Source organism: Pagrus pagrus (genome assembly GCF_965226575.1).
Source record: "Pagrus pagrus genome assembly, chromosome: 7".
NCBI lineage: Eukaryota > Metazoa > Chordata > Actinopteri > Spariformes > Sparidae > Pagrus > Pagrus pagrus.
This window is the reverse complement of record NC_140191.1, coordinates 3,780,852-3,808,301: the sequence shown is the minus strand read 5'-3', so window position 1 is coordinate 3,808,301 and position 27,450 is coordinate 3,780,852. Positions and strand designations below refer to the sequence as shown.

The following is a 27,450-nucleotide window of genomic DNA, read 5'->3' as shown; positions in this document are numbered from 1 at the left end:
AATGTCAGCTTCAAGTCTTCTTCAACACAGCAGGAAGTTTATTTAGTAAACTATGGTCCCACTGAGTCGCTTCCACAGCGTCTCCTCTGGTTCTCCTTAAGATCCAACCAGGATATCCTTCACAGCTCCACCCTCTCATCCAAATATGGTCACTTCTGGTAGGTTTACATTTGGCAGTTCAGTGAAAAAAGGAATTAAGCTCTCTGTTCACGAGAATTTTAATTTCCTAGTGATGGATGAATGTCTTCACCGACCCAAAACGTAGCAGCCAGAAAGAGGAAGAAATGTCCCGTGACACAATTTATAGGGTATTTAATTAAAGTCACACAGTCATCTCTCACTGTTGTTTGACAAAAGGTGCAGTGTTACAACGTGTACACAGGGATTTTGCAGTATTTTAGTGGTTTTTCAATACAATTAAAATGGTGGACGGTCTTTAGCTCATCTAAAAATACAGTGAAAGCAACACAAGAACATGCAACATAGAAAAAATGTAGTTAACAAAAGCATAAAACTTAAACAACTACAATGACACTCAAGCCTTTTTTGTTGAAGCGAAATAAAAACTAAACTTTATGTCCGTCTTTTATCGTCTTCCTTCATTAAATCTCAAATAAAGTCATTGAATCAAATGAGATCAAACTCATCCTCTTCCTCTTATCTGTCAGCATTTAAAAAAAAATCAAATCCAGTTTTTAATCCTGCCCTTAACCTGACCTACGTTTGTCCTCTCCCTGCCAAAGCCCTCAGCATAATGAGAAAGTTTTCTCCAGTATCAGAGCTGATGTTTTATAGTCCGAACCCGTGATAGAAAAAGGTTTCAGCGAGCCGTAACCTCTCCTGCTGGCCTTTTAGATCTGATCCACCTCTATGAGGGGCTGCAGATGTGACTCTTCCTTCCTTCTTATTCTCTGCAGTTATTGCATAAGAAAATATGCTTCGCTTCGAGGAAGAAAGGCTTAAAAATAGCGTTCCATTAATGCAAATATAAGATTAATGCTAAAATATTCAGTAAAACACCCTGCTGTGCCCTCTGCTGTCAGTCCACATCCAGATCCAGCTCCGGCCTTCTGTTTGGTTGTTCTTCCTCTCACCATACAAAGACTTTGTTGGGATACATTTCTGCCCTCTGCTTGTTCCTGCTACATATTGCAAAAGAAAAAATGACATGTTTGTTCCTTTGTTAGTCAAATGAAAACATGTACAGACTGATAACAAACAAACAAAGCAAACAAAACAAATGTAATGTATTTGTTTCACACTGTTCATCCTACATTTGTTATTAGTCTGGTTTGATATGTTAAAAACAATGTTCACTTGTTCATAAAAAGCATTAAACTTGGTACACGTGCAGTTTGGGCCCATTTTTAAATATTGAGTATTGAAATATTGAACCGAATTACGTATTTTGCATCGTATCTCCTGAACCAAACATAATCACAAAGAAAAGGTGATGATACAATATCATAAACTCTTCAGGTGAATAGTTAATGGACAATGAAGTGACATTGTGAGAAGCAAATCACAGTATCCAATCGGTCCAGGCAGACCACCACTGAGTCCGGTTCTGCTCGAGGTTTCTGCCTGTTAAAGGCAGTTTTTCTCGCTACTGTCACCAAGTGCTTGCTCATTGTTGAGTCTCTGCAAATAAGTTGATTAAAGAGTGTAGTCTAGAGCTGCTCCAATTAGAAAGTGTCATGAGATATTAATTAATGCATTTTGTTATGAATTGGTGCTAATAAAGATCGACTGACTGATTGAGTATCTGAGTATCTCGCTTGGTACATTCGCCTTAAATTTGGCACATATCACCTCGACTAAGTAAAGTTTAGTTTAGTAAGCCTTTTGGTAATTTACTGGTGGCACTGATGTCTCCATAGCATTTTAAAAATAAGATACAGTCGCTCCTCTTGGCAGCTATTTGAGATGTAGTCTGATAATTTGCCATTTGCTGCTGAGCAGGTAGTTTACTGTGGCATTACTCTCACATTGTTATCAATGAATAATAAAACCAATCATACCAGAATAATTAAGGCTGTAATGACGAGACCCCTGAGTGTATTAACTGAGAAAAGATGTGTTTTATTGCCTATTAATTCATTTTTTTGTTGGTAACACATTACGTAGTCTCATTTAAAGCGGCAGTATTGACTCCTTCAGTTGGAGCTGATATTTTCAGTTTCCAGAAATGCCTCCCACTGGCCGTCCTCCGCTGGCCTTTCGCCCAACTAAACCAACCGTCTGTGTTGTATCGGCCTTTCACCACCCCCCTCGTCTCCTCCCTTCTCACCCTCCATTACTCCTCATCAAAACCAACAGGGGGTCTTATTAGAGGGCCACAGCCCCATCTGCACCATTGTCACCCTCTAAAAATAAAATTAAACACTATCTCTCTCTCTGTCAGTCAGCCTCTCCCTCTCTCGCCCCCGAGGGCCAGCCTAATCAGGTAAATATTGAGAGGATTTGTTAGTTTCTTTGTAATGTGGCTCGAGCCGCCCCGATGTTAATTCTGTTGTATTTCTGCCGAGCTGCGACAATGCTTTAAATGTGGCAGGGGAGAGTCGTGGTGATGGAGATAATGACGGGCTGGGGAGGAAAAAAACGTGCTGAGGGACACAATAGGAAGGCCTGTGGGACGCGTGGGAGGTTTTATAGGGAACGGGGGAGGCTGGTCCACACAGCCAGAGAGCCATCGATGCTGTTAATGTTGAAAAGAAGTCTGACAGGCGAAGTTTTTTGTCCCTGATGACGAGTCATTTCCAATTTGATTTCTCCTCCGTGCAGCTGGGACTTTTGGAGGAGGAAATCCAGTCCTAAAGATTATCCTCGAAATTCAGCCAAGAAGTGTTTCCTCTGGTGTCGGCTTCTATTTTCCAAAAAATCTGGAGACTTTCTGCACAGACGGGAACAGGAATAAACTGTGCATTTGTTGGGGAATATTTTCAGTTGCAGATTAAAACACATTGGTGCCCTGTAGCCTGAACAGTATGGCAATGTCAGGGAACGTAAACATATCAGTCACCAGAAGAAAATGTTATGTTTTGCAAACCATGGATACGTTCAAATTTGTACATATCATACGTGCCATACTGACATTTCACAATAAACAAATGACCAAAATTCGAGATGGTGTTTCAGTTTTTGTAAGCACGAAACCACCATATGTTTGACGCAACGTCAAGACAACTCCCAGCCGTGTTTGTGGTGACAAAACCAGGTATTTTTCACCCAAGGCATAATCTTTTCCAAATCCTGACCAAGTGTTTTTTGTTCCTCAACCCAATCAGACCATAATTGTCGAAACATAAAACTGAAGATTGCAAAAAGTACATCGGAAACATTTATTTTGGCATTTGGGCTGCAAGCAATGAGAGAATGATGAGGAGGAGGAGGGAGTCTGGTGCCATTTTTGATTCAGTAGAGTCCTGGATCAGGAGGTGTAGAAGGAATTTTTACAGCAGCAGGACGCTGTGTGGGAGATTAACTCGATATAAACTCTAAACCAGTGCAAAGGTGTGGCTTACTGATATGTCTTTAGCCCTGCTAGAGGCATAGCTCTGGGAGTGGCAATGTTGGTTAATGTGGTCCGTCCAGTGCATATTTTGAATTTTGAAGTAAGTTAAGTCCCAAAAAAGGAACTAATTCATGTTCATTTCCTCAGTGTTAAAGTTAGAAGAATAACAGAAAAAGAAAAAAGCTGCTTCTTTTTCACGAGCATGAGCGTCATTAACTCTCGCTGCAGGTAACGATGCTCACGTTCATTACTTATAAACTGATGCGTTCAGTTCACCGTTCACCAAAAACATGAGCAGGTTTAATGAATGCACAGAACTGCAGAAATTCATGTTGCACAGAGGAGGAATCCTATTGAATTTCATGACTTTTCATATAGCATCATAAACAGGTCAACATTTGATACCTGCGAACCCAATTACATTCCCATCAGCCTCAGCGATACTTTAATTAGCAAATGATAGTACGCTAACACTACTTTTGTGCAGTAATGGAGCTTGATAGCTCAGAGGAATAAAACACATCAGGGTTTAGATACACAGGCAGTACAGTACCTGTTGGCAGAGCTCGGTTCAGACCTTTTTTTCATTTCTTTACAATTATAACTGAACCAGAACGTTCACCTTGGACTGCTGTGTTTTCACCCTGATGTCAAAGGAAGAGGAGAAAAAAAAAAAAAGCAGGAGCATGAACTGAAAGCAGAGACAAGATTCAGCTGGAGGCGCTCGGCAAAGTGCAGGAGGGAGGAGGTGGAGGAGGAGGAGGAGGAGGAGGAGGAAGGAGAGAGGAAAGATGGGGAGGGAAAGAGCCAGTGAACAAGAAAAGAGATTTTCAAGAAGACAAGCAGCGGGAGAGACGGAGGAGGACGAGGAGGGAGGGAGGGAGGAGGGAGGGAGGGAGGGAGGGAAGTGGAGAGGAAGAAAGAAAAGAAATGGGAACTAGCCGCTAAACTGTGTCCCTGTGGACGGGTGAGCGAGGTTGCGTGCGTGTGATGGAATGACATGTCAGCGCCGCATCTGCTCCGTTTTGCCGCTCAGCTAGGTTGCTATGACGACCAGCACATCCTCGCTCGGCTGCTTGCTTTATGCATCCCAGTCTCTCGCTCTCGCTCTCTATTTGCATCCCTCCCCTCCCTCCACCCTCCCCCCATCCAAACTCTGACTTACATAAAACTCGTCTTTGTGTGAGCGCAAGAATCGCTCCGAGGCCGAGTTGCGTCGAAGTCTCCTTGAAGATGCGATATCGGGCATCATCTCTCACTCTCTTTCTCTCATGCCCACAACTCAAAATGTCTCCTGGCTCGTTGCCAGCGTTTCCCTTCAGCTGGCAAAATAAAAGCGTGAAGGATTCAGGAAGGATACAGGAAGTGGGTCGGTGAAAGGAGCATGCTTAGCATGAAGAGAACGTAGCCGGAGTGGTCATACGCCCCGACACCTCCATTCACTTCATACTCCCTCATCTGGGTGTGTGAGGATGAACTTGTATTACTAACGTTGTGGGGACACGAGTCTGTTGAACACGTTGTGGGGACTCGTCTTCCTTCAGGGGACAAAGCACAAGTCCCCTTGATGCAAATTATTAAAGGAGTAATAGGGATTTGTTTAAGTGAGAATGTATGAGGTAGTCAGTGTATTACCTGCAGGGGATGGTGTTCAGCACACCCCCAGTTTGGTGATACTGGTTTGGGAAACGAAGCAATGAACTGCTTCAGAAAAGGTCAGAAGCAAAACGTATTTTCAGTACCTCCTACTGAAACACAACATCTCTGATATATATGAAAAATACATGAGTAAGAAAGTGAGCAGTGCCTCCTTCACGCTTGAAAAACCTCCTTTGGCAGTTTTTTGTTTTTACTGTGTGTGTGTGTGTGTTTGTCAGGCACTTTTAAAAACCCTGCGGTCAAAAACAACTAAAAGAAAAACAGCAAGGCAAAATTTCCATGTCCAGTTTATTTATGTTTGGCCAAAATTACAAATTAGAATGACTCAGGGGTTTTTACAATCTTTACAGTGTACGACACACTCGGAAAACTACCAGCTAAAAAAAAACTTTTCAAGCAGGAAAAAATGGAAGAAACCTGAAGACGAATCACAGAGGAGAGATTCCTCTTCTCGAAAAGACAAACACTAGATGTCGGATCAGTACGGAAATATCGACCCCAAACTTTTCTTTTCTAGGATTGAATCTCATATTTTAAGACTGATATCTACACTTTTATAATCAGTACCATCACCAGAATTGAGTCTAAATAGCACCATAGTCATGTGAACTTCTGCTCTAGAGATGCATAAGATGACAGAGTTGACACTGATGATGGCTGACCTGCAAACGCAGTCATGTGTGGAGCTGCTTCACTTCTCAGAACAGCAACAACGACGCTGTATGTGTGATGTGTGTTGGGAGACTCTGCGGTACTGTGGCGACACCACAAACCGTGTTAAGCATCTGAGATTTAATCACAATACAGAATATGATGAGGTTATGATGCTGCAGCAGCGGTCTGAAGAACAAAGGTGCTGATAGGGTGAGATAGACTTCAATAACTGACATGGCATTATGCAGGTACAGGAGTGGTTTTTGTACTATTGGTATTGGCATCAGCACACCAGCCTGGGTTTTTACTTTGTATCAGATTGGAAAGGAAATCAGAGGTATCACACATCACTAATAGCTTGTACAGAAGAGACCAACAGAATCACAGAATAAACTGGTTAGAAAAGAGACAATGTCTGATACATGTAGACTATAAGATAAATGTAAAGTGTGTGGATCCAGGAGGGCAACTGCGCCACACAACCTTCTTTCCTCTGTGGTGACCATGTTGATCATGATCGCGTGATAATGTCTTTCTAATGTCATAACTTTGCAACTTGGGAAAAAAGATGCACATGGGAGAAGTTATGCTTTGATACAGGGTCTATTTTAAGCCAAACTATCTTTTCCTTAACCTAACCAAGTATTTTTATAGCCTAAACAAAACCAAACTGCATCAGAAAGCAGAACGAAAATGGGAAAAATAAGTGAACAGTACAGTAATGGGTTATGAGCCCCAGTACTCACAGCTTGCTCCAAATGCAGACTTTGTCACTTTTTCATAAGTTGAAATGATAAAATGATCAGTCAACATTAATTATGATGTTTCAGGAACAACACCAACGTAGCGATATCAGATAAACCCAATTATAATCAGAACAATTGATGACAAAGATACAGACACATGTACAGCAGATTGGAAAACATAAGAGCGCAGTGATCCATAAGGGAGGTCCCAGGGGCCAACAGTCCTGATTCAACATCTGTGTGAGGCACCGACACCCAAGAGATAGAGAGAGAAGTATCCGGGCGGCCAAAATTACAAACACTGATAAACTCTAACCTTAAACTGGAGCTCCTGTTTGACAACACTGAAAGTAATATTGACACGTAGTCCAGAGACTGACTGAATATAATCTATTTAAACTTGGGACAATCGGATAAATTGTACTGATTTAATCATTCAGCTTCTGTCACACACACACACACACACACACACACACAGGATGATTCACAGTCACACACTCTTCCTCTCATGTGACAGTGAGACATCGTCGCTCAGCAGAGTTATGGTCTCGTTAAGCGGTGAAATAGATTTGCCATTTTACACTCCAAACAGTCTGTAGACGAAGCCATCTGCCGCCGTCGTTTACGTCCCCGGGCGGACACCGCACTCTGCCAAACGGCCACGGAGGGAGTCTGGGACTCAGATGGCGCCTGTGTGTGTTTTTGTGTGTGTGTTCACATATGCGCTCATAATGTACATCCACACATGGATGGCCATATGTATTGTGTTAGATCTTTTATGGTTGTGTTTTTGACACAGTCTTGCGTGTGTGTTTGTGTGTGACAGCGAGTGTGTCTACAGAAAGAAAATGCTCCGGGCTCTTTTTTTTTTTCTATTTTCAGACACACAAAGTGATGACATTATCCATTTGGAAATAAAAATGTCGTGCCACACCTGCCGGCGACTCTTCCACGCTGCTATAACACGCCTGCGGTCCATTACTTCACAAAAAAACACTAAAGATTTATGTAACATGCAACATGCAACATGAAAACAAGTTTTTAGAGCTAAATATGGAGCGTGGTTTCAGCTTCCACACCAAGGCTGTTAAATATAATCAGGAACAGAAAGGAAATCCTTAATGTTCGTAAACAGACTCGATGAGAATAGCGAGGCGTTCAAAGCGAGCGTGACAGTTCAATGATACTTAAAAGCCAAATATGTGGCTCTTGCTCAGCTATGAAAACAAATACTGATTTGATTACACGCATTTCACTCAGTCTGAGCATCTCAGAGAATCACAAAGATGTGGTTTTACCCAACTAACCATTTCCTCTTTTGTTTCCCCTTCTTTCTCTATTTCCTCTCCTCTCTTCCTCTCTTTTCAGATGTAACGTCCAGGATTACATCTGGCACAAGGGCGCTCGCTGCGAGTCGGTGGTGACCGAGTTCCAGGTGATGTGTCTGGCCGTGGGTGCCTCGGCTCTGGTGGTCCTGCTGCTCTTCATGATCATCGTCTGCTTTGCCAAGAAGCTCCACGTGCTCAAGACGGAGAACAAGAAGCTGCGTAAGCGCAGGTAAGGCTGAGCTCAGTGATAATTAATTTAAAACAGTGGAAGTGCTTCATCTGCCTCTTTCTTTTCTTGGCCAAGTGGGTCATCCTTCCCCAGCTTGGAAAAAACATGATTAGCTTCAGTTAGGAAAAGAAAAAGCATGAACATATACAGCTATTGAGTCTTTTTCAGAACAAAAATGTATTCCCTAGATTTATTTCCAGTGATGTTAAGAAGACCTTGACGAAAAACGAAGATGTAAGACCTTTCAACCTCACATCCGGCGGCATGTTTCTGATGAAGAAACACACAAACCCAAGAGAATCTCTCACGTTAAGGATCTCCTTTTTAGTGTTCACGATCTGTCCTGCGGGCTCGTCTTTGAATCAGTGGATTCATTTGTCCGAGTTTAAAAAGATCAATCAAAGAAAACTAAAAAAGTAAAGTCTTTAGTGCTTTGCTCAAAGGCAACTCTGGCGCAGCAGATTTATTATCAGTTACCCGGCAGACACTGAACCTCGGCTGCGGTACATTACTCCCCATCGATGTTAAAGATTGAAGGAGAAAAGCTTTGTTTCTGTGGCTGGCTCTGCCTCCGGGCCAAACTGCTGCCCCGGCTCGTGTTTAGTGTGAAGTTTTAGAGAAGAGACAGATTCGTCGATAGAGAGAGAGCGAGAGGGAGAGGACGGGGAAATACGTTTGGTAGAAATAAAATCTAGAGGCTGAGCAGACAAACCAGCAGCTTAAAAACACAAAGTGAAATTCAATCAATACGTCTCGAGGTGTCTAGAAATGAGTCGTAGAGAGGGGGAATAGTCTTGAAGCCTAGATGTGAGCAGGTGCCTCATTTTTTTGTTTTGTAGTCCCAAATGTCTGCAGGAATTCATGCTTAAATCCCGAAAAGTTGTCGCACCTAAACAAGAAGTCAACGAAAGGGAGTCTGAGCATTTTTCTGATGTGGGACAGAAACTCACCAGCAGGACTTTTTTCAAGTTTAAGTCGATAAAACTCGGTTGAATCTACGCTCGTGATTCCCAAATGACTTTGGATGACCCCTTAGAACAACAATCAATATGTAATTGTGGCTCGTTGTTACAAGTTATGGTCTTGCTGTGAAAATAGAGTGCCATCAGCTTGACCGAAGAGCAATTTCCCCCCTTTTTCCTCAGATTGTTTGCCTTTAATACAGGGACTCAGAAAGTATTGATGACTGAGTGCCAATTTAAGGAGCCAGCGTACGACTGAGGGCTCCACAGGGAAAACCCACAAACCTGTCGAAGGATTTGTAATGGGTCCTGTGCTTAGCATTAAATTCCTTGAGCACCAAATTCATCTGTTTGCAGACAAGGCAGATTATTTTATTTGTCCCCTGAGGTCTGACAAAATACAAGTTGATCCATTTATCTTGAAACCTCCTTTTCTCCTCAAACATGCAGCGTTTTTTTCGTGGTGACTTTTCCATTTCACTTCCACATTAATCTGCCAAATTGTCCACCCATATAAAGCACTGGTGTTGATGACAGTAATCCATGTGACACTTGCCACTAGTTGCCATGCAACCAGTAGCTTTCAACAAGTTGTTATTCCTCGTCTGACAGAAGCTGTTAGGGGGGAGCAGCGTGATGCAGTTTGATATTTAATGTAGGCATTGAAAGTGAAACTATTGAAACATACTGGCCCACTTATTTAATGGATGTTTAAAGATCTGCAGAGGAAAAAGTCTCCAGTATTTTCACAAATGAAAAGCCACACTTCCAGATACGTCAGAAAAAGATTAAACACATTTGTGCAGCAAAAATATAAACTTCTTTCTCTTTTCTCTTATCTTATATTATGTTGTCGTATCTTATGACTCCTTTGGATTTATGGTCCTGTCCCTCAGGTTGGGAACAGCTGATCTGCAGGTTTGGTCAGTTGGAGGTGTATTCTTAATTAACCTGTTCGATGTGTGAGACTGAGGCTAGAGTAGAAACAAATAGATGATGACATGATGACAAAATGTCAGCAGGTCACAGCAGAGAAACTCTTTTAAGTCATTTTATAGCAACCTGATCGCCAGAATAAATGTTAAAAAGGTACATTTCTGCAAACCACAGATATGTTGAAATTTAAAAGGAAAGAAAAGATCACGTTTTATTTTGAAATACCTGGTTTTGTCACCACAACCATGGCTGAACATCTTGTTAAAAAAATCTACTGATTTCATGCTTGCAACATAGTCTTGAACAGTGGTCTCTGGCTTGGCTGCTTTCTAGTGTAACGCCACAAACATCCAATCCACCTCCTGACATGAACGTCAGCTCATATATGTGTAATGTGAACAAGATGTATAAATGTCAATATTGTACGTATGTCAGGGACAAATCGTGTCCTCGGTCTGCAGAAATGTAAAATGCCATGACTTGACCCTGGTGACTGGACTGTTTATGGAGATTTAAATATAAAAGAATAAAAGCAGGAAGAGTGAACTAAAGCATGCGTCCTTCACAGGAGAAGAGAAAGACGAGGTTGTAGAGGCTTGTGTTTCTCTGAACACAGGAAATGTTTTCCACAACAAAAACCTCTCCAAGTTACATTTATGGGCAAGAATGACTCAGACAGCAGAGGTCCAGAGCCTCGATCAGGACATGTGACACAGATTTAGCGTGTTGCTTTTCAACTTTTCCACCTCGCAACCACAATCGCAGCATACAGAGACGTTTTAGTTTGTCTGCACCACTTTTATTACATTTACATTAATAAAAAAAAAGCTTTAGATTATAAAGAATTAGATTAATTTACATGTTTTTTATCCAAACTCGTGATCCTGATCATTGTTGCCGTTGTAACTCTATTTTCGCTGTGCTCAATGAAGTCCATCTTATTAACCTGATTTAAAAACATTGAATATATGAACCAAATTCAGACACAGATACAACAAGAAGCATGGGATTGTAAAGGTGACACTGCAATTTGAACCATCAGACATTTGGCTGACCTGATAGACGAGGAGGAGGATAAAGAATGGGTGGACGATGAGGCTGAGGAGGATGAAGATGGGGGGATGGGCGACAAAGAAAGAGAGAGAGAGACGAGAACAGTGTGAGGGAGGAGGAGGAGGAGGGGGAGGAGGAGGAGGGGAGAGGAGTGATCTGCTGAAATAGGAAGCGAACAAGTGAGGAAGACAATGAAGGAATGCAGGAGGAGACGAGGAAGGAAGGAAGGAGGAGGAGGAGGTGGGAGGGGCGGCGAGGAGCGCTGATGGTGAGCAGCCGGCAGAAAACCAGACGACAGAACAGATGAAGGAGGCAGCGAGGAGAGGAGGGTTCAGCTAATGATATTTGTTTAGCACCGAGCTCCTCATAGTGCGGTTACAGTTTCATTATGTACTTCACCAGTAACACTGTTACGAGGCAGATAATTACCTTGTGATGCGGCTGGTTTTTGAGCGATCATCTGATCATGAGAGGCTGCAAATCCATCTCCCGCTGCAAGAGAAGCGACTGTTGGTTTGAAAATAATAATAATGACTCCTCAAGAGGTTAGCGTAGCTGCACAGCATCAGTTATATCAGAGCTGGAGAGCAAAGAACGAAGAGTTTCTCCTACCAAGTCACGTGGTTCATTGATCTAATTGGTTAAAGGTGGCCAGTGATAGACAGATGGTTCGTCCAATCACCTGCCATGTATTTTTTAACATGTCAGCCCTTTTTCCAAACCAATTTATGGCAATTCTTTGCCATAACTTCTTTTTTTATGAAGTTTATAATGTTATTTCTTTGGTCCAAGTGGCAGAAATGTCTAAATTCACATATAATGAGGTCATAAGGGGGTGTAAATTGACAGATGTATCTAATTTTCTGTAATTTTTTACCCATTTACTTTCATGTTAGAACACCCCTTATTATAATGCAGTCCAGCACAACACCTTCAATGACTACAACCTCAGCGCTGTTTGAATTAACACCTCTATAACACTGTGATTATAGGCATCGTAAAAGCAGAAATAACGGCTGAACAGCTGTATCGGATCGCAATCGATTGTAAAAATGTACCTAATAAACTTGCCATTGAGTGAACATAGACACAGAGACCATTCAGTTGTAGGTAGAATCGTACATATTGTACAGTATGAAGAGCATAACAGTTATATGACTGTATATAAAGCACTGTATATTTACTTATATACAGCTGTTCTCTACCTGACAGGTCAGGATGCTCTATGGACACATGATGCGCTGTTCAATCTCATCTCAAGTCATTTCTTGAGCAAACATTTCAAATAGAGTAAGATTTACAAGTAGAAGAAGGTGGCACACCATCAAATATGTCCGTCCCTGCAGAGCTTACTCACATTTTATTGTTTCAGTATGTTTCAATATGTAAATGAGAGCCAGTATCTGCCTTTTTTCTTTACTTGCATGAAGGAAATATGATTCAAGGCTCAAGAGTAGACATATATTCATTTAGAAAATGTGCCGTGGAAACATGAAACTCCAGAAATTCATTTCCACGTTTGCTCAGATTTTTCTTTTTGGCTTTTTTCCTCATGAAATATAAAATAATCTTCAGCCTCATTTTAAAGTTAAAGAAGCTGAATCTTTTATCAAACTTCGGGGGCGTCGCAGCGGGGACCGCGTGATGACCTGCAACAGAGAAACCACTGAAGATCCCTGAGAAAGAAAAAGAGAAAACGACCATGAGAGGGATGTGGCCTGAATATAAACTGAAGGAGAGTGACAGACAGATTGAAGGACTGGATTGAATGTAAAAAGAAGTGGTGGGTGGGGCGGAGGTGGAGGAGTTTGGTGGTTCTGCTTTGCTGTGCCAGCGCCGGTGTTTCAGCGGCCATCTCCCTAGCAACAGAGCCGTCGTGGATGAGCAGCAGCCCGGCGATGGAGCGCCGCGGATGCAAATGTGAACCGAAGGACCGAATCCTCGCCGCCAGATCCCACGCTACGGGGGTCTATTTTTAGCCGGACGATGGGGAAGGAAGGTTATCGTGCTAGTCATGGCGGAGGGAGATTATAAAATGATGAAGATGATGGCGAGGAGGCAAAGTGGTGCAGTCAGTAGCAGCCTCGACGTTTGCTTGCAGAAATAAAAAAAAAAAAAGTGGTGGGGGGGGGGGGAGAAAAGGGTGATGTCATTGGTACTCTGGATCCAGCTGAAAGTAGGGCAGTCTGAACAGGAGGGGGGAGGAGGGAGGAGCAGGGGGGAGGCGGGGTTGACCTACATACAGCTGTGCGACCTGAGGGGTGTGTGTGTGTGTGTGTGTGTGTGTGTGTGTGTGTGTGTGTGTGTGTGTGTGTGTGTGCAGCGGCAGCAGGGTGCAGCATGAAAGAGACAACACGGCCTCATCAAGTGGTCGGCTAAAAGAAATCGAAGAGGAGCGCAGAGGAGGAGGAGGAGGAGGAGGAGGAGGGTGACAGATAAGAGGAGTAAAAAAAGGAGGGCAGGATGAAACAGGAGGAGGAGGAGGAGGAGGAGGGAGAAACTGTTGCAGCAGGAGAGGAGCGATGGAAAGAGAAAGTGAAAGAGAAAGAGAGGGAAAAGGAATAAGAGGAGGGCAGTTACAGAGAGAAGAGCTCAGCGTGACACATTCAGAGGAGTGTGTGTGTGTGTGTGTGTGTGTGTGTGTGTGTGTGTGTGTGTTTGCACTGCTGACAAGGCTCATGAATACATGAGACTCCCACACTCCCCCATCTGCTGTGGGTAATTGCAGTCGCAGTGTTTCTCTGCCGCAGTCGAGATTCAGACCCAACATCCCGGTCAAAGATGGAGACGGAGAGAGAAGAGAGAGCGACGAGAAGATGGAGGAAGTGCAGCCGCGTTATACGTTGTGTTGTCTGATGTTCTTAACGACATCTTCAACGAGATAGCTAAGATAAGAGTTTAGTAGGCCACAAAACATTTCTGGATCTTCAGAGAAAAACAGCGCTGCAGCATTCTGCTAAACAACTGAAGTCGACGGGGAAAAGCAACAGAAAAACAAAAATAAATGGCTCCATACGACAAATTGATTGGAAAATAAGTAATTTGCACCCAGGGTCAGTTGCATAAAAGTCAGAAATGTGCGCATATATTTTTTTTCCGTTATAGTAAATAGCTTATAAAGCCGTGTTTTGACGTGCAGGTATTTTGTCAGGCAGCAGAGTGAGACGTCCAAAGCTGGTTTCTGTTGCTGGAGTTTGAGAAGTGAGATTTCTCGTTGCGTCTTTGATTGTCCTGTCACAACGTTCATGAAATATAAATATGGAAGCTCGCACGAGGATCAGAGAGACGGGCGCAGGAAGTAGATCACGGCCTCTTTAACTATGGATATGACGAGGGAGGGAAGGGAAGAGACGGAGAAACACAGCAAGACATTCGAGGGTGTCTGACGCTTCGGTATCCTGAAACGTTCTGAGTAAAGGTTTATATAAGCGCGGGTCAAATGACAAACGTTGGAAGATTTTTGCGAGGGAGACAGAGAGAGGAGAAAAATCTGTGACACTCTTGTCAAACATCTCCTCCCTTTGAGAAGTCGGAGACGAAGAAGAAAGAGGACGAGATTCAAAGAGTTCAGTCGAACTCAGTCAAGAGGGAACTCCCAAAGTTTGCTGCCTCGCTGACGAGATTAAAGGAAAGTCTGTGTTTATCTGCGTCAGTTTACACCAAGTTTTCATGAATCGGTGCAGCTGATCAGAGAGGACGGTGACTGGGAATCATCCGTGTTTCCCCTGCAGGGCTCCAATATCCACTTATTTAATGACGTTTAGAGCAGCACGGCTCTTCATCTGACTTTTTTAGCATCATCAGTGTCTGACGGTGAACTTTTCCTGCAATGAAAGCCGTCACTGTTCAACAAAAAACAACAGGTTCATGTAGTGTTGCAGGGTTTATCACCAGAACAACGTCAGGTGAACCAACATGGCGTTTACATCATCTATGTGCATATAGACCTCGGCAACGTTTCATTTTCTCAATTTGGAGGTAGTGTTAATGCCCCGTTATCTCTGGACACAGACGGATTACAGACAAAAGCATTTGGTTTTTCTTTTTGGAGCAATCTATAATAAACATAAAGAGTCCCGTGTGTCCTGTGTGTTGTTTAAAATAGAAACAGTTTTGTCCCAGTTCGTCAGACAATAGTGGGTCAAATGTAAGTCAACGTTTAGCCTCTTTGGGGACTCGAGTCAGAAGCAGGTAACCTAAATCTGATGGTCAACCATGAAACGTTTTATTCCCAGTTTGTTGCATCACAGATAAAATGTTTGTGTCTGTGTGTTTTTGTCCTGTTTGCCAGCTGACAAACAGAAGACGTCCACCTGCTGTCTGACTAATGCTGCTTTCTTGCTTTTTTTTTTTCTCCCCCCTCAAACAATCCCCTCTGTCTGTATTTTCCTCAACGGTGTAATCTCTTTCCTAAACTTTGTCCTCTTTCTTGCCCCCTTTCGTTCCACTGTGTGTCCATTTGTCTTTTTTCTCGTCTCTTCGTCTTTCCTCCTTCTTGGATTCGCTTCTCCTCTCACCTTGTGGATCATCTTCTGCAAAATGTCCCTTCACCCACATTTCTTCCCTCTCTTTCTTTTCATCTAAATCCTCAATCCTTACTCTTATCTTCCTGAAACTCTGCAACCCCAAATCCCCTTATTTTACTCTCTTGACCCTCCTCTTATTATTTCCTGTCTTCTTTCTCTCCCTGTACAATCCTCTGTTTTCCATCTTCCTTGTCTCCTTCTCCTTAACGTCCTTTATCCTTCTCTTACTTTACATCCTCATCTCCCGCCTCCTTCTTTCTCTTTACGCCTTATCCTTCTCGACCTTCTGCTCTCCATATCTTCCAAACCCTCCACTCCTTTTCTTACCCTCCCTCTACCTTTGCCTCTTTTCCAACTCTTTCCCTAAAACTCTTTTCTCCTCCACTTCCTCCCCCTCATCCTATCCTCTCTCACCCCCTCCCCTCCATCTTCCCAACACCCAGCAGTAAGTACCGGCCTACATCGGAGCAGCACAATGATAATTTCTCGCTGTCCACCATCGCTGAGGGCTCCCACCCAAATGTAAGGAAACTGTGCGACACCCCTCCTAACGTCCCTCATGCCCGTGCATTGGCTTACTATGATAACATTATCTGTCAGGTAACGTGGTTCTCGCCTCTCTCTCACCCCTTTTTCTGCATCTCCCCTGCAAACCCTGCCCGGGCCCTCTGACTCCCCCCTTCCCCTCCCACCCCCTAATGCATGGGCATGAGTATTCTCTGATACTCTGAGGTGTGCAACGCTAAAGGAGGGAGGTCGGAGAGGTGGAAGTGCGAGGAAGGATGGCGGGAGTTTTCTCATGTTGGCGAGGGAAAATACAAATACTGAAACTTAAAATCTCATGCACCGTATGTGTCTAATTTCTATTTCGTTACACTAATGACACAATCACCTAGAAAATAACATGTCAGTGATATAAGACGCTTGTTTTCAGACCGTTTTCACTTGTTCCATTAGCAGATTGTTTTTTTATATACCTATAACAAGCAAGAAACACTTTGTATTCATTATTTCTTAATTTCAAGTTGCATTATATCCACTGAAAGGGACGAGAAAGAAAACTACAGGACACAAACAGATCAAACTTTGTTTGTAGAATAATGTTTTTTAAGGTTATTAATAATGTAGCCATGGTGACACGCTTGTAACGAACACTTTAAATGTCCTTGGGTTAAAATTGAGAAAAAAGTCAGATATTATCAGAGATAAGAGGTAATTTGTGAGAAAAAAATAGAAAAAAAAATATGTAAGATTAAAGTCACAACTTTACAAGAAAAAGACGTAGACAATAATGTTTTTTTGTCAGACCACAGGTTGCTTACGCCTGCAGTGGATGACCTAATTAAATTAAATTATATTTTGATTTTGCAATAAGGAAATACTCATGATTTTAGTCCAGAATCAATATATTATCAGAAACATTTCATACTTTGAGGAAGTTGTCTGTAACCAGCGACATCCTGGCATCTGTACATTGTGTTGTATTTCCTGATCCAGGTAGACATTGACTCTTAAAACTAACTAATCTTTTCAATATTGATTAAAAAAATGCTCATCACAGTCCACACCCCAAAGATATATTCAGTTTACAGAGAAAATCAGCAAATCCTTACATTTGACAAGCTAAAAACAATTTTCTAGATTAATGACTCTATTGACTCGGCAAATATGCGTAATTTTTTTGTCAATTGTTGCTTCTTGTTCTGAGGTAATCCTGGGCCGTACAGATAAGCAAGTTTTGAGGGTTTGCTGCCTGATTTTCATGCAGAAATGAATCGATATATCTGCCTGGAAGTGTACAGAACACATTTGAAAGTGGTGAGCAAAAGAGTCACAGTAAATTGCTTGGAAAAGATCTTGATAAATTATTTCCCTTGAGCAGAAAAATACGTTTTCCAATCATAATTTAAGGAGAAACCTGCTTTTTTTAAAGAGAAAAAGACGCGGCTGCATTTATTGGTTGAAAAATGACAAAAACGAAGAAAAGTAAAAAAGAGAAAAATCACTTTTATTCTCCTTTTGTACCCGACAATCCTTATTGACAGGCGGGGTAAGTACTATAACAGCTCAGAGTAACAAGTGTTCAAGGAGTTACTGAGCCCTTGCGGCGTGTTACCATGGCAACGCGACAGCTGTCTGGTCTCATAGTTTCATTGTGTTTATTGATTTTTCTCCCCTGGTTTATTGCTTATTGATCCTGCATGAAGGTGACGGCCAACAAAGCAAACACACACACACACACAAACACAAACACATGAGAGATTACAAGAAGTGAAAAGAGTTCAGGTGATGTGTGGAGACATTGTTTTTTCAACCATTTCATGATGAGAATGTCATCATGAAATGGTGACTTTAGTTTGACACCTTTCGAAGAGAAAACTCCCACAATCCTTCACTGCGCTCCCTCCCCACCTCACCTCTTTCTAACCTGCTCTTTCTCTGATCACCTCTTGCATCGGTATGTCATGGCTCTATCGCTAACATGCGCCACCCGGTGGCCATGTCAGCCACCGCAGCTTTGCTTCGCTATCTGTTTACAACTCTATGTATAACAAAATGTCTGCTTTACTTGTTTATCCTGAAAGTGGGTGGGGCTGTGGGAGGGAGTGGTCAAAAAATGGGTTGATTCTGGTTTTCTTGGGGGGAGGATTGATGTCACCGACAGGTAAGATAAAGGTGTGGGACATTCGGGAGAAATGGTCGGGGTTATCAGGATAAACATCTGAGATGCAACGCCTCGCGGCTGCCTGCGGGCGGCAGCAGAGAGCCGACAGGTGCCTCACTAACTGAAGCATGGGTAGCGAGTAGCGGCAATGCTAACGTTGTAGCAGCATGGGTAGTTCAAGTGCTACAACTGAGGTAGAGTTTGTTTTAATTTTGTTTTGTTTTTAGGATGTGGTACCACCCTCTAACAACTCCATCAGTAGTTTTCTTTCCCTCGTAAAGATACACCGAATAGTTTCCTCTCTAGTATCTTCATCTCTTTCCAGTTGTAGACATCTCATTTCTGTCGAGTCTCAATTTTTACCCCACAACCTAATGCCATTTTTCGAAATCCAAAAAGAGTAATAAAAAAGTATCCATCATCACCTCCTAACATCTCTTAAATGTCAACTTCCTAACTCAACACCTACTCCACATAAGAGCCCCTAAAATCCTCAAATCATCCACTGGACTGAATAGTACTTGGAAATACTTTAAATGGTTTGCTTTAGCACTCTGAAAGATACCCTGTGACCACCATGGTTATCAAGCATGATCTTCGGTTGGTATCAGGCACAAGGATGCACTCGATGCAGATTTCTGCTGCCAGTTTCATGCTATTGTCTCAAGAAATGTAGAAATATGACAGAAAATTCAGGGAAGAAGCAAACTAGCAATTACAGGTGTAAATACATAAAGTTTCAAGTATAAAACATTGAAATCAGCTTTGCAGATGTGTGTTAGGCATCAGAGATACACTCAGTATGTATATAGAACGCAACTTTGTTTTTCTTTACACGGAAACTGCACAGGGTACCTTTAAGTAACAGTGTAACAGGGTTGGGTTCTGATTCAGTTATCTTTTGGATCTGGTTTCAGGTTTGCAAAATCCACACGTTTGCTACAACACCTAATTGGCTAACTGTAGCTGCCCATAGCTAGTTAGCTTAGTTAGCTGTGTAGCTATCGGTTCGGACTGGGAGGGGAGTGTTAGTGTTTACAACGCTAGCACAGGAGCTATAGTCTGTGACAGGATGAGGCTAGCTTGTTAGCATGCTCCTTTTAAAGCTGAATCTGAACATCTGGAGCCAGAAACCTGTGAAAAATGTGTTTCTGCCTTCTAAGCCAACACAAGTTGATAAAGATCTCAACTAAATCCTTGAATTTTATCAGTTAATAACTTTAGTTAATGACAAATGTTAATAAAACTGTATTGGACCCCAACCCTGTTTGATATACGAGTTAAAACATCATCTTGGTGACTGACAACCTTTCTTGTCCACCCACATAGCCTAAATCAAACTGAACAGATTCCCAACTACTATTCAGTCCAGCATTATTTCCTAACATGTTCCAACCAAAACTCACCTAGACGTATATAGTAAGCTTCCCCAAACCAAACACCAGACCAACTCACCAATTTCCCCCTAAAATAAACCCACTAATACAGCAAAAAAACCTCAACTCCCTCCCAAACTAATATCCCGGTGTCACTCATGATGGTGGAGAACCTCACCAGAACTATCCAAACCTGTACTAGGGTCGGTTTCTACCTCAGAGATGCTGTAGCCAGCTGGGAATATCAGCTGTCGTCTGAAAGGAAGTCTAGTTACTCCTACTCTGTCTCCAACACTCGATCTCTCTCTGTCTATTTTATCTGTCTGCCTCTATCTCCTCCTGTCTGCCTCCTCTTTCTCTCTCCGTATCATCTCTGATCTGTCGCTCCTCCCTCCTCGTCTTCTTTCTCTCTGTCAGATCAGTCTCTCCTCGTCTGTCCGTCTCGACCTGTCTCTCACCTTCTCTCTCTCTCTCTCTCTCTGAGGATGCCTTGTATGGTTTTTGAGGAGTATAACCCTTTGCCCCATCCCCCTCCCCTCAGAAAACCATGAGCAGATACACCTGGGAGTGTAAGACCAAAGAGGAGTCCGACTGTGAGGTAAGACCAAAATCCCAAATGTCAGATAGTCCCGCCCCCTCCTCTCTCTCTCACCTTCCCCCAAACAGCTCTCTCATTGTTACTGTGGCCCTGTCAATCATCCTCTCTCAGCTCTCAGTGGATCAATCCGAATCTTCACCCACCTCCCAACAGAAACATGAAGACAGTACATGAATCATAAAGTCATGACACGAGATAATGATAATATAAAACAACAACTGACCTGTACAATCCCCAATCTGTCTCCCCATCACACCCTTCTTTCAGTGAATTTAAATAATCAGTAATAAAAAGTATATTACATTTTTTATCATAATAATATTGTCACCTGTTAGAACTGAATATATTTATAACGTAACTCATTGCGGCAGCCAAAGTTTGCACAAGCGGCTAACGTAGCTTGAACCTACCTGTTAGCTGCTAGGCTAACAGAGCTAACAGGCGCTGTTAAGGGGAACGCCACCCATTTTATACATCAGATTCCGTTTACAGATCTTGGACCTGGAATTGATATGTGTTTTGTTGTTGTAGTTCAAAGACTCACACATTAGGCAGGTAAAAATGTGTGAAACTGCCCTTTAACAAACATTAAAAACGCAATCTTTAAAAGACAGGGCTCTGTTGACCTTGTGAGGACCTTGTCGCATGTCTAGACAGACGTAACACCTCAAACACACACACACACGCACACTTGTCATTTCTGAAAAATAACCCAAAAAGCACTTATGTTTCCTGCAGTAACAGAAAGCTATTGTGCGTCATTCACTGTGTCAAATTGAACCCTCTTGCCCTCAATCTCCCCTCCACGGTGCTTCAGCAGAGTTCAGCCACACGGTTTCCTCTGCAGCAAAACGCTGAAATTGAATTGTGTTTTTGTGTCAATACTAAATAAATTCAACACAGAAAATGAATTGACCGGGCAGAGCTGGATGATTTCATTTCCATCGACCAAAACTGAAGTGACCCTGAAAGTCCAAACGCTGCAGTCGTGCAGTAAAATTGTGCGTTTAAAAATGAGTTAATTGCCCCTTTAATTTGAATATGTTCATGCGATCCTTTATGGAGTACAAACACAAAAAACAGAGACCGTTCAGATCGATTTCTTACTGATATCATTAACATGACAATCTGAAAAACCTTCCTTTTAAAACAGCCGTGAGTCTGTTTTAAAATCAGCTCATGATCGGTCCTTCTCGTCGTCTTCTTTTTTTCCTCTGCGCTCCACACAAACACAGACGTGCATCCGAGCCGGACACAAACACGCTGTTTGAATGCAAACACAAATATGTACTCAGAGAGAAAGTAAACAAGCAAATCACAAACAAGGCGAGAACACACACTCACACACATACCAATACAAATATTTTAATCTGAGGTTTATGTGCCCGAGCATAACAAACACACAGGTGAACTGACTCGCAAATAATGTAAACACATTAAATCAGCTGCGGGAGAAAAACGTTCAATAAGAAATACTGATCCAAACACAAACACCTGACTGCAGTCTGAAGCCAACCAAAGACAAAAATAAGGAAGTCAAGCTACACAAATCATTTTCCCATGAAGTTTGGTCAAATTCATTTGAGCTTCGGTCATTTCTAGGCACAATGATCAAGATGGTGACCACATTTCCCAAAAACCCTGTCGCTTCCTTCCAATAAATATTTCTTATTTACTTGACTTGAAGCGCCTGATGTGGACATATCTGTCATTCTCTTATTGGCATCCACCTCTCGTCTCACCGTCTCTTATGGTGGCAGCTAAAAAAAAACAAAAGAGCCAATAATTTATTCATTTGCCATATTTGAATCAATTTCTGCCAATAGTCCCCCCTAAATCCTACACACTGGACTGGCTTTCCCTTTATTTTCTTGTTTCTCTTCTTGTGCACTGATATGTTTAGCTGAACAGCCAATCAGAGAGATTCTACTTGATCAGTCGGCCGAAAAAGCCGCCAGCAAAGGCCAACTAGGGCCAACAGTGCTGGACATACCGCTAAAACTAGGACCTCGACATTGACCGACGGCCGACCATTGGTCTGGTGTGTCAGTGCCCGAGCGTGCTGATTTTTAGCAGGAATGATATTTATGATAGTCAACATTTTATTGTAGTGTGTTAGCATGCAAACATTAGCTAAATAGCCACAAATTTAAGAATTACAGTTCATCCTGGGGGGGACATGAATATCTGTACTTAATTACATGGCGATCCATCCAACTGTTGTCAAGACATTCTGCTCTAAACCATGATAATACTTCATTCATGTGCTGCTCCAGATGGTCCAATTTCCGGAGTTGGGAAGTTGTTGTCCGACTTGGATGTGGGAGCAACATGAAAGTTGTTTTGCATTCGCTCAGAGCGTTTAAACATAATTTGCGTGACGGAAGCACAAAGGAAACGATACAATGATGATACAAAACAGGACTTCGGTAAACGTTTCTTACCATCAACACAGTGTCTACTTTCGTCCGCCATGTTTCAACGTAATATGACGTTAGATCATGAAGCACCTCAACGTAGCACCCTTACCAGCCCACGAAAGGACTTTAGGAACTGTCCGCGTGCCTCCATCATCATCATCATCAGAACCCTGTTTATCTCTGTTTCCCACTTCCCCCCAAAACGACACCCACTCTAAAGTCCTCGTGACTCTGTGCCTCCCACCACCCACTGCCCGCTGTCCCCTCCACCCATGCACAACAATGAAATCCAACAAACGAAAAACATTTTCCAGTTTCACGCTGACGGGAGGACAGAGGGCCCCTATCCCGTAACCATGGAAGTGACGTATCCACACGTCCTGCCCGAAGTTACAATCTAGGCCAGCAGCCAGCGGGTAAATGCTCTCACTGCTCTTCCTTTCTAAAAAAAAAATGTGCCATTGAATTCAAACGCAAACATTCAATTAGGGTGTGTTTGCAAATGGCACGGGCCTCAGGGTCTGGAATCTGATGTGTGCGTCTGAATGAATGTGTCCATCTCACCATTCTCCACTTGTGTGCCTGTCTGTAAGGGTGTGTACTTAGTGTGTGTGTGTGTGTGTGTGGCGAAGAGGCGCAGACGGACGCCCCAGGATGCCTGGGCGCAGCAGGGTCGATGATGCCATGCAATATTAATGGGGATAAGAGGCTGGAAAAACAGAGCTAAAATGGACCCCGCAATCAATTTGTTCCCTCTGACCTTAATTAAATTCAGATGAATTGAATTGAAACCTCTTAAAAACACGTTGTTGTTTTTCCCCCTCCAGCGACTGCTTGGGTATGTATGACGGTGGTACCGACAGGAAAAAAAAAAAGGCCAGGGTGGAGAGATTATTTGTCTTTTTGTTTTTGTTTCGGGGCAGTAAATAGATGGAGGAGGTGAGGCGGGAGGAGACGAGGCGTTCTGCATGAGCGACCGTTTCTGCACACGGGGGCATTTTTAGGGTCTTGCATGTGGATGTGCATGTGCTTCCTGGGTTTTTGCCTGTAAAAGGGAGTTGGGGTCGGGTTGGTGTCGCTCATGCAGCTCACCTCGCTGCCTCCTCAACCAAACACAACATGCCAGCCGAGCATGATGATTATCAAACAGTGGAGCCTCCAAACCACTGAAACGGCTGCTAGTGAGACCGGTTGTGCTTGAAGTAACAAGACAATATCTGCAATTTGATTTTGTTGAATATTTAATGGTATTTTGCTGCATTCTGATAGTCTCTAAAGGACCGAACCAGTGCTTCTTTTTACAGGTTTTTTTATCCCTTTTTCTACAAATTGAATAATGCTCCTGTGTTTAAGATCAGTTTCAGGGATCCGTTGTTTTCTGTTCATTTCTGTACAATCTGAATATCCATAAGTTGACTCAAGAAGCTTGCTTAAGTTGTGTATCACAGCAACTCGTCAAATACTGACGCTTTGGGATGGCAACCGAGTTGGAAATGAGATTAAAAAATCAACTGTCTTACAAATTGGACATTTCTTTCTTCAATCTCCTTTATCTTTGCTGTTATTGATTTCACAAGTCAAGCAAGTTTCAGTCTGCTTATTGATTTTCACACTGTGGGGAAATTATTGGAAACCAAAAGCTACCCTGAATAATAGATTCAAAAAAATTCAAAAAAAAACTGTAAAAGAAGCATTCAGAAAAAAGGTCAGCATGAATGTAAAGATTTGTAGTTCAGGGGGGAAAACTTGGAAACACACTGGTTTGGTTCTTTAAAGCATGAAGATGGAACATAAATATCCGTTGGATTGCATGAAACAGAAAACAATCCAAAGTTCTGGGATTCTTCAAAAACATAATGAGCTTCAGTTCATCTTTGTTTCCTTCAACCCAAATCACCAGAGAAGAACATCCATGTGGGACGATTCTGCCAAACACCCAACAATGTTCAATGACAACAATTGAACTATGGTGAAAGGACAGACTGCTTCCTGAATTGGCACTGAATGTTGACGTTGGACATAAATGTGCACAATCGTCTAACATGGATGTATTTCTTTGGTTTTCTTTGTTGCTGTCTTTAACAAAAATGAACGTGTGTCTTTGAGGAAGTCCAGTACTGATGGGTTGGTCAGAATTTGCTTCAAAGGCTTTAAAAGAATTCGAAAGTTAAGTTTTCCGCCAATTGGCGAGGTAAAAGTTGCATCTGAACATGAAACTGTTTGTGGTTCTAACTGTACTTTCTACCCCCACCCCTCCACCTCCACCCCTCCATGGGTAGGACGATCCTAATTCCCAGAACAAGCTGGAGGACCCGGTGAAGGCCCCGACCAAGGAGGACGACTCCCTCAACATCCACAACTCTCTGACCCCCAAACACGAGAACCACAAGGTCCTGGGCGAGGAGAACTCCTCGGAGGTAAACTCACTGCAGAACAACATGATGTGAAAACAAAACAAAAACAAAACAACCCCAGCAACCTGACAACACGACACTGAAATCGACAAAGGTGCGCCGGCAACGGGAGCCCCCCAAACCTCTCCCTGCTGTCTGTCCACCCGCTGCCGAGTGCGCCTAACCGGTCAACCAACAAACCAACCAACCGACCAACCAGCCTGCCAACGTACCAGCCAACCAACCTGCAACTGTCTCCGACACGGCAACACTGCCACCAAGCGGCCCGGGCCGCTGCAAAAAACGTACACCACTACCACCGCCGCCGCCACTCCGCCCCAGCTGAGAGTAACCCCGCCCCACTCCACCAGCCTCACCCCGCCGCCGCCTTGCAACCCCTCCCCCCCTTACATCCACTCACGCCCCTGTTTCGCAGCCCCGCCCCCCTTGTTGCTGTCACTCTACTCTCCCTTATCTCTCTTACCTGCACACACACATACAAACACACACATATATGAAGCATACACATACAGTGAAAAGATGAAAACATAAACACGCTTATATGTAAACACACACACACACCTTCCCCTGCCTGCATTGGTGTATTTTGTAAAAAGAAAGAAATCATACAGAAGTTTAAAACGTACGTAAAACGTCATTGTAAAAAAAAAAAAATTAAGATAAAGCTACTGAGAGGTTTTGATGTTTGTCTGACTAATCCAGTGAGTATGTATAAATATTGGAAAAAAAAAAATTGCTTGGATTGATTATAAAAAGAAGCAACACAATGTGTCTTGGTTTTCATTGATGTGATTTCTAATCCTTTGATGTACTTGTTTTTTTGTTTTTTTTTGTACTTTTTTGGGACTTCGAACAGAGAATAAAACAAACAAGATTCAGACAGTTGTTGAAATAAACCTTTTTAACATGACCTCTGTGGATCCTGTGTTTTCCTCAGCGTCGCCTCCCCTCTTTTTCCTCCAACACTCTCTGCATGGCTTTGAACGCAGCTTCGTAGATCCTTGTCAGAAATGTGCCTCCCTGCTTACACATGCACACACACACACACACACACACACACACACACACACACACACACACACACAGAGCTATCAGACAACTTGATCTGTGGATGGAGTTGGCTCAGATGGCATGGAGATGTTTAGTTGTCACATAGCCGAAATACATGAAGGGCTGCAACTATGCATTTTTTTTTCATTATTAATCATTTAGTCAAATAAATGTCAATTTTAACAATTTTCCAGAGCCTAAAGTGACATTTGACAACAAATTGCTTCTTTTGTCCAACCAACAGTCCAAAACCCAAAGAATCGAATCCGGAGGAAAAACAGCAAATTCTCACATTTAAGAAGCTGGAATCAGCAAACGACATATTTCCTTCAAAAATGACTTCTGTCGATGGAATGACCTTTTTTCACAATATTGAATATCTAACAGCTGTTACAGCATCTTCTGGCTTTTATTTTGAAAAGAAAATGCATGCAGTGGAGACAATGCCTATCGATATTTGGGAGGTTACTTTCGGTGGCATGATGAAGCGGTACGCACGTAGTGTAAGAACGCCAGCTCACCAATTTGGCAGCATTTTAGGTTTTAAGCGGGAGAAAATGCCGAGCCAAGAGATTTGAATGAGGCTGTTTGACTTATCTGCCATAAGCAAATTTCCGGTCTCACCTCAGATTCCATCACCCAGTGCAGTCTTATCTCAGCCAGCTCAATCTGTTGATGAAGTCCAAGAAATGTGTCTGAAAGCCATGGAATAACCAAATAAGTGGCCCCTAATATGATTTTTCATATAAAACAATTATTGTCTAATCTGACCCGTCACCTCAAATGCCAGATCTTTACACACTTTTTTGCGGTTTGACCTTTAAGCTGACTTGATCCTCAACATCTAGAGGCAGAGAACCTCAGCTGATGAAAATCTGAAAACTCAAAACTTTTGAGGATTTCTGTCTTCATGATTAAACTCAGCTTGGTCATTACATGCTCTTTGATGAGTCACATGGGTAGATACCAACTGGGCACAGCTTGCAGCTGCTTTCGGATCCCAGATCTCCAGGCTCACTTTGTGCCAATTATGCTAATTTGATTTAAACATTTTGCTCGAGGAATATGTAGCACTAAAGCACCAAGACTTTCTTTATCTAATGTGGAGGATCTGTTCATGTGTCACATTGCAAAAGTTAAGGGCCAACTGGTGCTTTAGCTAGAATAGCTTGGGGCCTCCTGGATGCTTGATTGACTCTGATGCTGTGGTGAGAAAACTAATGGCTCCTGACAGCCAAATTATAGTGAAGACTCTTTAACTTTATCCTGGAAAAAGCAAATAGATAGAAAGACAGATAACTTGAAATTTAAGTTATATCA

At 42.6% G+C, this 27,450-nt stretch overlaps 1 protein-coding gene across 10 annotated transcripts in view; it reads left to right on the top strand.

Annotated features, from left to right (window-relative positions):
* The window catches only part of cspg5a (chondroitin sulfate proteoglycan 5a), a 58,536-nt gene extending 32,546 nt beyond the window's left edge, over positions 1-25,990 (top strand). Inside the window, exons 3-7 of one of the 10 annotated variants that reach the window (XM_084358241.1) lie at positions 7,942-8,130; positions 16,051-16,129; positions 20,190-20,246; positions 22,981-23,082; positions 24,946-25,027. In XM_084358241.1, coding sequence (XP_084214367.1) covers positions 7,942-8,130; positions 16,051-16,129; positions 20,190-20,246; positions 22,981-23,067 — 412 coding nt within the window. In that variant the 3' untranslated portion in view covers positions 23,068-23,082; positions 24,946-25,027. Of the gene's footprint in view, positions 1-7,941; positions 8,131-16,050; positions 16,208-20,189; positions 20,247-22,980; positions 23,083-24,945 lie in introns of all 10 variants that reach the window. The other 9 variants (XM_084358245.1, XM_084358244.1, XM_084358249.1 and 6 more) reach the window with 9 other exon arrangements.
* The last annotated feature ends 1,460 nt before the right edge of the window (positions 25,991-27,450 follow it).